The sequence below is a fragment of the Anomaloglossus baeobatrachus genome, chromosome 2 (genome assembly GCF_048569485.1).
Source record: "Anomaloglossus baeobatrachus isolate aAnoBae1 chromosome 2, aAnoBae1.hap1, whole genome shotgun sequence".
NCBI lineage: Eukaryota > Metazoa > Chordata > Amphibia > Anura > Aromobatidae > Anomaloglossus > Anomaloglossus baeobatrachus.
In genome coordinates, this window is record NC_134354.1 from 566,515,569 (window position 1) to 566,529,269 (window position 13,701).

General features: G+C 47.1%; 1 protein-coding gene across 5 annotated transcripts in view; it reads right to left on the minus strand.

Annotated features, from left to right (window-relative positions):
* Window positions 1–13,701, minus strand: part of FARP1 (FERM, ARH/RhoGEF and pleckstrin domain protein 1) — a 292,161-nt gene that overhangs the window by 24,156 nt on the left and 254,304 nt on the right. For all 5 annotated transcript variants that reach the window (XM_075336730.1, XM_075336728.1, XM_075336727.1 and 2 more), the window contains exons 18-19: window positions 3,567–3,804; window positions 1,570–1,700 (exon numbers count right to left, since the gene is read on the minus strand). In XM_075336730.1, the coding sequence (XP_075192845.1) occupies window positions 1,570–1,700; window positions 3,567–3,804 (369 nt within the window). The remainder of the gene's footprint in view (window positions 1–1,569; window positions 1,701–3,566; window positions 3,805–13,701) is intronic.

Consider the following 13,701-nt stretch of genomic DNA (forward strand, 5'->3'; position numbering starts at 1 on the left):
GGAGTGGTCTCCCCTGTGCAGAGCGGCCGGCGGGCGGCGCTGCAGTGTCCCCCTGCATGACTGACATGCAGGGGAACGAAACGAAACTAGGCCGCGGCTGAAGCCGGGGCCTAGAGTTATGCATGCGGCCGACAATCAGGCATCATCGGCGCGGTTCTGAGTAAAAACCGTGGAACCGGCCGGAAACACAGTAAAAAGCAGCATTATCAAAGTAAATCACTGTCCCCCCCAATAAAAGTGCCCCACATTGCAGAAGGACCCTCTGAATAGCGTCTCTATACTTAGCTTTGAGACGCAGGGCCCAGTCCCTGGTGGGGTGGGGGTTCAGTGCTCCGTCCAGCAGGGTCCTGCAAAAGGGCTGCGGATGGAAGCCGGTCTCCTGCAAGGCAGTGAGAACCGTGTTGGCTCTAACTTCAAGCCAGAGCCCCTAAGGGATGGTGAAGGAGCGCGGCATGAAGGGCTCCTGCCCTGAAGTCAACCTTAACAGCACCGCCGCCAGGGGGGTGAGAAGGGACATGCCGGGAGTCCAGTGGACCCGCTTTTCTTCCAAATCTTTAGAAAAAATGAAAAATCAAAAAAGGATGCATGTGTGTCCTCCGGGGGCAGTAGCTATACACCCATGGTCTGGGTCTCCCATAGGAACGATAAAGAAATGGTTATGTATAAATAAATTACTTTTAAAACACACACACAACATTTCTTATAATCACACTTGTTTCAATAAATTGACTAAATCGGTGGTTTGAAATAAGAATTGGGACTTAACATAGGAAGAATTAAATGATTACATTGTATGTATGAAAGATGGCCTACTGTGACTATATTATTGTCTTGTTCTCTCTCTTAAGGCCACGTCTCACTAAGCAACATCGCTAGCAACATCGCTGCTGAGGCACGACTTTTGTGATGTAGCAGTGATGTTGCTGTGTGTGACATCCAGCAACAACCTGGCCCCTGCTGTGAGGTCGCTGGTTGTTGCTGAATGTCCTGGACGATTTTTTAGTTGTTGCTCTCCCGCTGTGAAGCACACATCGCTGTGTGTGACAGCGAGACAGCAACAACTGAATGTGCAGTGTGCAGGGAGCCGACTTCTGCGGACGCTGGTAACCAATGTAAATATCGGGTAACCAAGAAGCCCTTTCCTTGGTTACCAGATATTTACCTTCGTTACCAGTGTCCGCCGGTCTCACGCTGTCAGTGCCGGCTCCCTGCACACATAGCCAGACTATACATCGGGTAATTAACCTGATGTGTACTCTGGCTAGGAGTGCAGGGAGCCAGCGCTAAGCGGTGTGCACTGGTAACCAAGGTAAATATCGGGTTGGTTACCCGATATTTACCTTAGTTACCAAGCGCAGCATCGCTTCCACGCGTCGCTGCTGGCTGGGGGCTGGTTGCTGGTGAGATCTGCCCGTGTGACAGCTCACCAGCAACCCATGTAGCGACGCTCCAGCGATCCCTGCCAGGTGAGGTTGCTGGTGGGATCACTGGAGCGTCGCTTAGTGTGACGGTACCTTTAGTTAACACAGGTATACAGCACGGTATCTAATCACAGCACATAGCGCTCACCCTTCCAGGTATCACCAGGTTATCAATGCCCGTCACATCCTTTCTAAGTTCTTGTAATTTCTGAAAGTTTTCCATCTTGATCATTGTCCCATGAAGCTGAGCTAACATTTCAGAGATCTCCGCAAGCGCAGCTGTTTGAAAGAAAATGCATTTGTATGGGTAATGTGATGACCTATGTGGATTTATTTAAGTAACAAATTATACTCATTGTCTGAGCACAAGTCAGATATAGCCATCTGGAGTCTTGGAGAAAGTGTATAAAACCTGTGTGAAACATTACTATTGAGTGCATTTGTGATTCATAATAAAGGAGGTGAAGACAATCCTGGCAGTTCCTTGGAACCTTCTAACATATTAAAGTGAACCTGTCAGGTGCAATATGCACCCAGAACCACGGGCAGTTCTAGGTGTATATTGCTAATCCCTGCCTAACTGTCCACGCATCTAGTAGCATACATAGAGATCTTTAAAAAAAAGTATTTCTAAAGATCCTTTATGATATGCTAATGAGTGCAGGGACTAGTCGCAAGGGCGTTTTTTTCCCCCTGACTAGTCCGCCCTCTTGGCATGTTAGCATGCCTACAGGGGCATGCTAACATGCTATTTAATGCCCATTGCCCAGAGTTATCGGCAATGATGTGTACCTGTGTCCGTTTATCACCAGCTCAGATGCCGGGTTTAGGGTAAGTGGGCATAATCAGAATGCCCGGCATGCTTTACAGACAGTACGGCATGGTCTGTGAGGCGACGCGTAGCCCAGTAACCCAGAGTCGTCATGGTGACGACCTAGGGTTGTCATGGAAGTGATTGGCTCCCTGTGATCACATTACAGGGACCCAATCACTAGGGAGAGGTAAGTGATTCCTTCCCCTGCCTCCTGAATGCTGCGATTGCATTGATTGCAGCATTTAGGGTGTTAAACTGCCGGGAGCACTGCGGGCACCACTCTGGCCAGTGAGAGCCAGATCCCGGCTGTAACATCAGTCATAGACCCGGCAGCAATTGCAGGGGCACAATGCAGGAACCCCCGTGATCGCCATGACTTAAAAAAAAAAAGCATGAAAAAATGCATGTAAAAAAAAAAATAATGTACTTTTTTTCTACTGAGTTTTTCCTGCCAAAACATGCAGTTGTGTGCAGAAAATCTGCACATAAATCTGCTATGTGTGTACATACCCTAAATGTAGTTGCCTTCACAGTGCTGGGCTATCAGATTGCAGTTATTGGCCATCATGTCAATACTCAATAGCTAATAGTTGCATAGTAATATTGCTGTTATTTAGTTTTTACCTAAATAAAATAAAATTATTCCACACACAATTTTGGACCTAACATTTTTAAGGTTAGAGCTTTTCTTATAGCATAATACTACATGATACATAGTAATTAAAAGTAAGGCACCAAATAGAATACATGGCCTAGAAAGATGCACCAGGCTGCTAGGCACCGAAGTGAAGACTGGCTGACACAGAAGTCCGGTGGCTACTAGACTCCAATCAGTGTAATACAAATCGAATCGCTCATCTCCATTTGCGATCATGACGTTGTGTGGCCTACTAGGTGCAAGAGGCGACCAGGATGCTGGGCGCAGAAGAGCAAGACAGACTGGCACGGGGAACCGGACTGGATGACAGACCAGTTAAGAGTTAATCAAATTGCTCATCTCTAATGGCAAATACAATAATTTTAATAGGATGTGATGAAACAGAGCCTATGCATTGTGCAATACATAGAATTGTCTGTATTTGTGGAATGTATTAGCTGAATGTCAATAGTAATATACACAATGTCTAGAAAAATCTGTTGTACACAACCAATTACTTGAAAATAAAAAAAATAAAAAAAACAACTTCTATGTCAATCAGAAATCTATGGTGGAATATTGAAAGAGTTTAGAAACTACAATTCCTGCCAAGCTCTCAAATGTAAAAAAAGAGTATAAAAAAAAAGTAGTGTGAAAAGCTATGGAACATAGATACGTGAATAGAACATCTCACCTCTAGTGTCCCGAAAATCTACATGATTAGGAGAGTAATGTTTGCAGAGTCGCTCCATGATCTGTTTGTAGTGCATGAGTCTGTGCAATGGCCGGAGAAGGAACATATTCAGGGGCAGATAGCACACCTTTTCTTGTTCAAAGTCTCTACACAGAACATCGAGCTTTCGGGAGTTTTTAATTGCCTTCTCAAGTTCTATCAGTGCTTCGTAGTGTTTCTGAAGGTTATTCGTGAATTGCTGGGAAGAGACAAAACTATTAATAAATTGGTGGAAATTTGTACAAGCTTTAAAGATTACCCTTCACCAAATTTTTAATTTTAATCTGGACAAACAATATAAGAGTGGCTGCAGAGGGAAATAAAATATATATATTTCACCTCTGTATTACCAAACTATTAGTAAAGTATTTATTTTACTCGCTTATACAGCGCCATTAATTTCACAGCGTTTTACAGAATTATCAATATCTCCATTGGGGCTCTTAATCTAAATTCCCAACCAGTAAGTCATTGGAGTGTGGGAGGAAATCGCAGTACCTTGAGGAATCCCACACAAACATGGCGAGAACATACAAACCCCTTGCCTGCAAGGCTACAGTATTAACCACTGAGTCATTGTACTTGCCAATGAGTGGTAAATGAGTTCATTTTCGAGGTGCGTATTGCTTCCCCGTGTATGATGTTGACCAATCATAGAAAGGCAGCAACATAGCAGAAAAAGAACACACCCCTACCATAGCTTAGAGCAGTTTCTCAGAGTGTGTGATGTATAACAGACAGCCCTGATCTCCTTGTCTAACCATTTGCATGATTAGAAAAGGGAGTAAAGGCCACGTCACACTAAAGGTCCAGTCACACTAAACAACTTACCAGCGATCCCAACAACGATAGGGATCGCTGGTAAGTTGCTAGGAGATTGCTGGTGAGATGTCACACTGCGACGCTCCAGCGATCCCACCAGCAACCTGACCTGGCAGGGATCGCTGGAGCGTCGCTACACGAGTTGCTGGTGAGCTCACCAGCAACCAGTGTCCCAGCCCCCAGCCAGCAGCGCCGCAAGTAAGATGCTGTGCTTGGTAACTAAGGTAAATATCGGGTAACCAACCCGATATTTACCTTGGTTACCAGCGCACGCAGCTACACGTGCAGAGAGCAGGGAGCAGCGCACACTGAGTGCTGGCTCCCTGCTCTCCTAGTTACAGCACACATCGGGTTAATTACCTGATGTGTACTGCAGCTAAATGTGCACAGAGCAGGGAGCAGCGCACAATGCTTAGCGCTGGCTCCCTGCTCTCCTAGCTACAGCACACATCGGGTTAATTAACCCGATGTGTCCTGCAGCTACATGTGCACAGAGCAGGAGCCAGAGGCTGGTAACAAAGGTAAATATCGGGTAACCAAGGACAGGGCTTCTTGGTTACCCGATGTTTACTGTGGTTACCAGCCTCCGCAGAAGCCGGCTCCTGCTGCCTGCACATTTAGTTGTTGCTGTCTCGCTGTCACACACAGCGATCTGTGCTTCATAGCGGGAGAGCAACAACTAAAAAATGGCCCAGGACATTCAGCAACAACCAGCGACCTCACAGCAGGGGCCAGGTTGTTGCTGAATGTCACACACAGCGACATCACTAGCAACATCGCTGCTACGTCACAAAAGTTGTTCGTTAGCAGCGATGTTGCTAGCGATGTTGCTTAGTGTGACGGGGCCTTAAGCAACATCGCTAGCAACATCGCTGCTGAGGCACGACTTTTGTGACGTAGCAGCGATGTTGCTAGTGATGTCGCTGTGTGTGACATCCAGCAACAACCTGGCCCCTGCTGTGAGGTCGCTGGTTGTTGCTGAATATCCTGTGTGACGGTACCTTTAAGCACAGACTACTAAGGCTGCTTTCACACTACGTTTTTTAACATGCGTCATGAACGTTTTTTTGCTGTAAAAGCGGATCCTGTTTTTACAAAGAAAAACGCAAGTGTTATTTTGCAGGATCCTGTCACTTGAAGTTTATGGGCGAACATTGGAGTCATGTGATCGGGAGTGAGGGGAACTGAACGTGAGACTGGGAGCCGGCATCTGACAGCTGCGGAGGCTTGTAACCAAGGTAAACATCGGGTAACTTGCTTGGATACCCGATATTTACCTTGATTACGAGCGTCTGCAGCTGCTAGGAGCTGGGCTCCCTGCACACGTAACCAAGGTAAATATTAGGTTTCCAAGCAAGTTACCCGATGTTTACCTTGGTTACGAGCCTCCGCAGCTCTCGGGAGGGGGAGAGAGAGACTGATCACGCCAGGCTGGTTTCTGAGCATGCTCAGTAGAGCAAGCAGGATCCTCTCTATCAGCATGCCAGTGTTCACATACGTTTGCGTGCAGTATAGTCAGGATCCAGCAATTTTCAGTATTTGGACACACTTCAAAAACGCTACAAGTAGCGTTTTTGAAAAAGGTTAAAAAACTGCAAGTCGCTGGATCCTCACTATAATGCACGCAGACGCAGGTGAACGCATGTTGACGCGAGTCCATTGCAAATGCATTGAAATGAAAACGCATTTGCAGTGGATCTGTTTTTGCGTTAAAAAAACGCTCAGGACGCATGTTAAAAAAAACAGTGTGAAAGCAGCCTAAAGTGGAGGGAAGTGCAAGACAGGTGAATTTATTTGTGTCACATTACAAACCCTTCTATCAGCTCTACTTCTACCATAGCACTGGTAGCGCTGCTATGTTGACCCTCTTTCTACACTACCTGTCTGGACATGAAAGGTCAACAAGTACTATTTATGCAGTGAGAGCAGAACAGGGTGTCATTGAATGTCTCACGCAGGAGCAGCATGTTCTGTGCAGGAAAATAACAGAACTTAATTTCTACATTAATGGAAGAGCTAGTCCCTCACTAGTCTTCCTAGTTGCAAATAATAAAATGATTCAACTATACAGTACATTGTACATTAAAGATACTTAACTAATTTCTGGCTATATTGGATGTGCAAAATGTCACATAAGATGCCAGAAATCAACACTGGGAATGTGAGAGCAATTTTATGAGAAAGCAAAAATTTTGGTCTCAAGTTTCAGACATTTTATCAGAAATAGTAATGTCCCCGATATATTACAAAGCTGAGAAATGTTTATTTGCAATCTTAGATGAAGAACTATGAACTTATAATGATAGAATTTGTTGTGCGCTGGATGGAAGAATGACAGCTTCAATGTAACAAAACCTAGTAAATAAGTTTTCTATAAAAATATAGGCCCAGATTCTTCAAAATCTTTTCACCAGTAATCTGGAATAAAATAGTTTGAAAAGTTGCAAATTTTTTGAGCAACTAGAGGTCAGAAATGGGCGGGACTGGGGTGTGATGCCACAGGTCGTCTAATTCATGAAGAGCTGCGGTGTATTATTAGCCAGAAATCTTACTGCAGTCCCCGAGTAGAATTTTAGTGCAGCGCATGTCACTTTTCTGTGCCCAATTCATTAAAGGGGTTTCCAAGAAGAAAGGTAATTTCTAAGTTGATTTTAATCAATAGATCTTAGAGTAATAATAATTTATACAATTGGATGTGTTTAATGAAAATATTGCTCTGCTGAGATAATCTTATATATGTTTCCCTGCTATGTACTGTGTAATGGCTGTGTCTGACCGTACAGGAACATGGTCTGATCACACCACATCTCCTGGGAGGGGAGGAAGCAAAACAGAGTATACAGATAGCACAGCATGGGATCATATCTGGCATTTCCCTGTCTGTTTTTAAAAAATATTATAACTTAGAGAAAGAATAATTTGCGATCCCCTGCTGTAAAGTCTGTATACTTTATTATGTCCTCCTCTGCCCAGGAGATGTGGTATGATCAGACCATGTCCCTGTACAGTCAGACATGGCTATTACACAGTACATGGCAGGGACACATATATAAGATTATCTCAGCACAGGAATATATTTTTTAAGCACATCCAATTGTATAAATTATTATTCTAAGGGGGGCTGAGCTAGACATGGCTGAGTGAGGACGTGCTTTTCTGGAGCTCCTCTATATAATACCCCATAAAGCCGGCTTTTACATAAAAAATGGGCAAATCCACTGCCAAAAAGAACAAGCCCAATACCCCAAGTCGGCCCCCAGCACCCCAGCACAATATTGGGGCTTATTTCACCCGTTCCAGGGGGTCTGGGGCACCTCCACAGCCGGAGCATGAACTGAGGCCTGCAGAGCCTAAACCGGTCCCTGCTCCTGTCCTGGTGCCCGAGGATACCGGAATGCTGGAGGCCCAGAGGAAGGAGAGCGCAACAGAGACCCCTGGGATATAAACGGTCCCACCGAGAGACCCACAGCGGCGGTACACACGGCGAAGAACCGCGCGGCCGGAGGAGCGGTGAGTGTGCCGGCGCCATTCCAAGATGGCGCCCGCCTACCTGCGTCGCGGCCTGGAGGATCAGCGCTCGAGGACGGGACACCCGCGACCTTGCCTGCCCCACACCCCAATGCGCTGCCGATGGGACCGGGGAGCGCCCACAATCCACCTGCAGCCGGCGCCAGCGAAGTCTGGAGAGCGGCGGCCCATGAGCGAGGAGTGTACGCGTGCCCGGGCCCAAGTGATGACTCACCGCTGCAGCCCCGGGCACTGAAGAATCAGATGCCACGCAGCGCAACTGAAGTCCAGGAGCTGACAGCCTCCCACACAGGGGCACCTGATCCCAGTGAGGAGGCAGTAGCAGACATCCCTGAAGGACTGCCTGGCCCACAGTTACAGGTGCAGGGGTGGAGGGGAGACATGCTGACAGGGGCCCAAATCAGGAGCGTTGGCAATGGCACAAACTACACTCCCTCACCAGGGACCCCACGAACACCAGGGGGTCCTGGAGACGGGGGAGGCCTGCACGGCTCTCAGATGGCGACTACTGAATTCTGGGGGATACCTCCAAAAGGAGGTGCCCCCCACCTCTCCAGACAGTTGGCGCTTGGGATCCTCCTGGGCCGAGGGACAGATTGCCGCAGATGGGGTTCTGGATGGGGGCACTTTGATACCAATGAACAAGGGGCCCATGGCAATGGGAGCTCCTCCACGCCGTCTTGTAATCGGGCCACCACTGTGGGAGGGCATGAACAACCCCCAAAATACACAGAAAATGATATATGGCCCAGCTATACAGGACTCTTTTTATGCATACCCCAATAAGTCTCATGCTACCGCCTCGACGAGTGAAGATCGCCCGGCATCCTTGGCAGATCTGCGAGCACTGTTACAAGCAATCCCCACCAAAAACGACATTGCAGCACTGGCTAATCAAGTGGTGGCGGAATGTAAACAGGAATTTATCCAATTGCGGTCTGACCTCTCTTCACTTACTCATAGGGTTGATGCCCTTACCGAGCAGCAGTCGACCTGTCAAGTCTCTATTCAATCCATCCAAGAGACAGTGATGAACCAATCTAAGCAATTATTTGCCCTTCAACAACACGTAGATGACCAAGAAAACAGAAATAGAAGGAACAATCTACGTATTAGAGGACTTCCTGAATCAATTGTGGCCCCTGATATCCCTACTGTCGTCCGTTCCATTTTTAACAATCTTTTAAAGAAGCCACCAGGAACCCCTCTAGAGCTTGACAGAGCTAATAGGGCCCTACGCCCCCCGGATCCACAAGACCCCCGCCCAAGGGATGTTGTGTGCAGGGTTCATTTCTTTGCGGCAAAGGAGGCCATCTTACAAGCAGCCAGGAAGAAACCGAACCTAACATATAATGGCTATGCCATCCGCATCATGCCTGACCTCTCAAGACACACCCTAGCCCAACGTGCTACCCTCAAGCCCCTCCTGGATGTCTTAAAAGAAAAGGGACTACCGTTTCGGTGGGGATTCCCATTCTCACTATCGGTGCAGAAGGACTCTCGATGGTGGGTCCTGCGCTCCCCAGAGGACGTCCCGGCATTCACCAAGAACTTGGGACTGCCCGCAACTCCCATCGCGGCCTGGCCACTTACTCTACTCCAGCCCTGGGTCCCCAGGGAAAGACTCGCCTATACCAGACCAACCCCACCTTCTGGGTCCAACAGGGGGCTACCTCCGAGAGGAGAACGGGGCCGTGGGGCGGGTTGCCCTCGCTACCCGACTTAGTGAGGCTCAGAGGCTGCATACGCCCCTATGACCTATCTTAGTTACAGATATTCAAAACAAAATGGCCTTTACTTGTTGCTTTAAAGTTTATCCACTGCCCGTATTATATCAGCATTCAATTCTTTTGCCGGTATTTATGGTTATCTCTAACGTTTTTAGTATATCCAGAGCTCTACTTGGTTATGTCTGACATCCTTTTTCCCCAAATAGGTCGGGATCCTCTGTCCTGCCTAGACAAGGCGGATATGTTCCCTAGGAACGTTTGTTCGGATTTAGGTTACTGTGCAAGGTCTTTTTACCTGATGCTCTTTTTGTTTTCTTCCCCGCTTTACTCTACCTATCTAAAATCTCTTCCTTTCCCTTTCTTTGACGACCGTGCTGATCGTGTGCGATCCCCTTTCTCATATATCTCTAATGTCTTACTCTTTTATAGATGGCGGACCTAACTATCGCTTCTTTCAATGCCAGGGGCCTCAATGTTCCGGAGAAACGATCGCAGATATTGTACCACCTTCATAAACGGAAGGTGAGCATGGTGTGTTTTCAGGAGACCCATTTCAAACAAGGCCATGCCCCCATTCTTAAAAATAAGTACTATCAGACATGGGTATCCTCAGACAACCCAGATCCACAAATCCCTCCCACATCAAATCCTAAAGTGCACGACAGATAGTTTTGGAAGATATATTATCCTCTCACTGAAGATGGGAGACCAAACACTCACAATCATTAATGCATACGCTCCAAATCAAAAACAAGACAGCTTTGTTACACGTTTGGTAGAGGCTGCGATCCCCCTGATACAAGGTACAGTTATTTTATGTGGCGACCTCAACGTCACCCTTGACCCCACTTTGGATAACTCCAGGGGGAAATCTAATATTGCTTACACCACTATTAAACGGATCAAAAAAGCTTTATTGCGCATTCAACTGTTCGACGCCTGGAGACTGAAACATCCGTCCGACAGAGACTATAGTTTCTACTCCCATACCCAAGACTCGTATAGTCGCATAGACTACATATTATTACAGCACAGTGCTCTCCCTTGGATTCAGCACACTGAGATGGATAGCATATTGTGGTCAGACCATGCGCCGGTCTATTGTACGATTGAGATTCCCTCCCTCCAGGCCCCCAGAGGGTCGTGGCGGCTGAATGAGTCGTTGCTGCTGGATGAGCTCTGTGTTAATGATGTTCAGACCTCTATCACAAGGTTTGTAGAAGACCACTCAGTAGATGACACAGCCCCCACTTATAAGTGGGAAGCATTGAAATGTGTCATACGAGGTATTTTTATCAAACATGGGTCCTGAATCAAAAAAGAGCGGGCCCAAGATATAGTAAAAGCTCTTCAAAGGGTTTCTGAACTGGAACTCATTCACAAGCGAGCCTTATCAGCCGCAAACTTAGGCTAGGTTCGCACACTGCGTCTTTTTGACGCTGCGTTTTTGTGCGTTTTTGGCCGCTAAAAACGCACCTGCGTCAAAAAAACGCATCAAAAAACGCATGCGTTTTTGCCGCGATTTGGTGCGTTTTTGGCTGCGTTTTGCTGCGTTTTCTATCTCTGCGTTTTGCTGCGTTTTTCCAATGCATTGCATGGGAGGAAAACGCAGAAAAACGCAGGAAAGAACTGACATGTCCATTTTTTCTTTTTTAACTCAAAAACGCAGGTAAAAAAAAACAGATGTGTGCGGACAGCAAAAATGAAAACTCATAGACTTTGCTGGGGAAGCAAAGTCCTGCAGTTTTGAGGCCAAAAACGCACCCGAAAAAAACGCGCAAAAACGCCGCAAAAAACGCACTGTGCACACATAGCCTTACAGGCTCTCCTACAGGCCAGGATAGAGGTTAAAAAACTATTGGATTCTTCATATAAGCGCCTAATACAGGTAGGAAAGGGGAGATTTTATGAGTTTGGGGACAAGCCAGGCAGGTTGTTGGTTAATGCATTGAGAGAAAGGAGAGCCCACACCCTCATACCCTGCATCAAGAACTCACGCGACGAATTACTCTATGCCACCCCTGACATATCTAATACTTTTCATGATTTCTATTCCAAGTTATATAATTTACCTGTCGAGCCCCCTGAGTCGAGTGACGGATGCCCCGCAATATCCTCACCTTTTCGGCGTCTCAGTAGCTCCATAATTGAGGGCCTGGAAAGTCTATTTTTATTGAATGATTTGTTGACGGTGATCCGCGACACACCGGGTAACAAGAGTCCTGGACCCGACGGATTCCCTGCCAAATTTTACAAGGCCTTTGCGGAGCAGTTAGCACCTTTAATGCTTCTCTCATTCAATTCAATCTCGGACTCTGTCCCTTTCCCGCCTTATTCAACCACTGCCCATATTTCCCTGATCCGTAAAGAGGGAAAGGACCCCACGGCATGTGGTAGTTTCAGACTGATATCACTCCTTAATGTTGATTTAAAAATCTACTCCAAGCTACTGGCAAATAGATTGGGTCCTCTACTCCCTGACCTGATTCATCTAGACCAGGTCGGGTTTGTCCCGGGTAGGGAGGCAAGGGACAATACTATAAAGACCCTAGACCTAATCCAACACGCATACACTAAGAAACTCTCTCTTATGGTTCTATCTCTGGATGCCGAGAAGGCTTTCGACAGAGTCTCATGGCAGTCACTTTCACAGACACTGGAGCATATAGGCCTGGGACCTGTTTTCTCATCCAAGATTATGACCTTATATCATTCCCCGACTGCATATCTTAAGATTAATGGCACTCTGTCGAAACCCTTCCCCATCCGGAACGGGACCCGACAGGGATGTCCCTTGTCATCTTTACTTTATGTTCTAGTAAAAGAGCATCTGTTATCGGCCATCAGGAATAACCCAGATATACAGGGTATTCGGATCGCCAACCGGGAGCATAAATGTGCCGCGTTTGCCGATGATCTCCTTATTTATCTATGTAACCCTCTCACATCCCTCCCGTCTCTACTACTGGAGCTAAACCGCTTCAGCAAATGGTCCAACTTCAAAATCAATTTTGATAAATCAGAGGCCCTAAATGTCTCTCTGCCCCTAACAACGGTAAATGCTCTTAAACCAAATTTTCCCTTTCGATGGCCGGCCCACGGCAGTATTGGATACTTGGGTATAAAGATCCCCGCTGACCCAACCAGGCTCTTTCAATTAAATTATCAAACTTTTCTGTCAAGGCTCGAGGGAGATTTGGCCTCATGGCAAAAAGGTACGCGATCGTGGTTTGGCAGGATTAGCGCTCTCAGGATGACGGCCTTGCCACGACTGTTGTACTTAATACAGACGGTCCCGGTCTACATCCCGGTAGCATACTGGGCCAAGGCACAACGCCTATTCAATCAATTTGTTTGGTCCAAAAAGCGCGCTCGCTTGAGATGCAGCGTCTTAACTAGGACCAAGAACGCAGGAGGAGCGGGTCTGCCCGATTGTAGGCGGTACTACATGGCAGCCGCTTACGCCAGGGTTCTGGACCTTCTGCACTGCTCTGGATCTAAGCTCTGGGTTGGTCTGGCGCAGGATTTGTGCCCTCTGTCAATATCGACCCGGCCTCTCATCACCAGACATAAAATTGAGATGTCCTATAGCACCAAACAACCATTGAAAACGATACATTCTATGTCATTACGCAACCTCATGATCCAGCCTAGAGGACCCCTTATGCCACTGACTGACAACCCAGAGTTCCTGCCGGGAGCATCGTCCAACAATTTTCTGGGCAGCACGAAACTAAACCCCCTGAGATTAAAACAGGTGGCCCCGGGGGGTTCCCTCCTTCCGCTCCGGGAGATTGTAGAGAATCGCAACTTCAAACTGCGGTTCCATTTTGAATATGCCCAACTCAAACACTTTATAACCTCCCCAGACACTGTCATGGCCCACTGTCCGCCCCAAACACCTTTTGAAAACCTTTGTAGTGGGTCTTCTGATACACGCCATGCAATATCAAAGGTGTACAAGTTTATGACGGGCACGGCAGAGACGTCCCCCCCTCGCTTTTCTGCGGCATGGG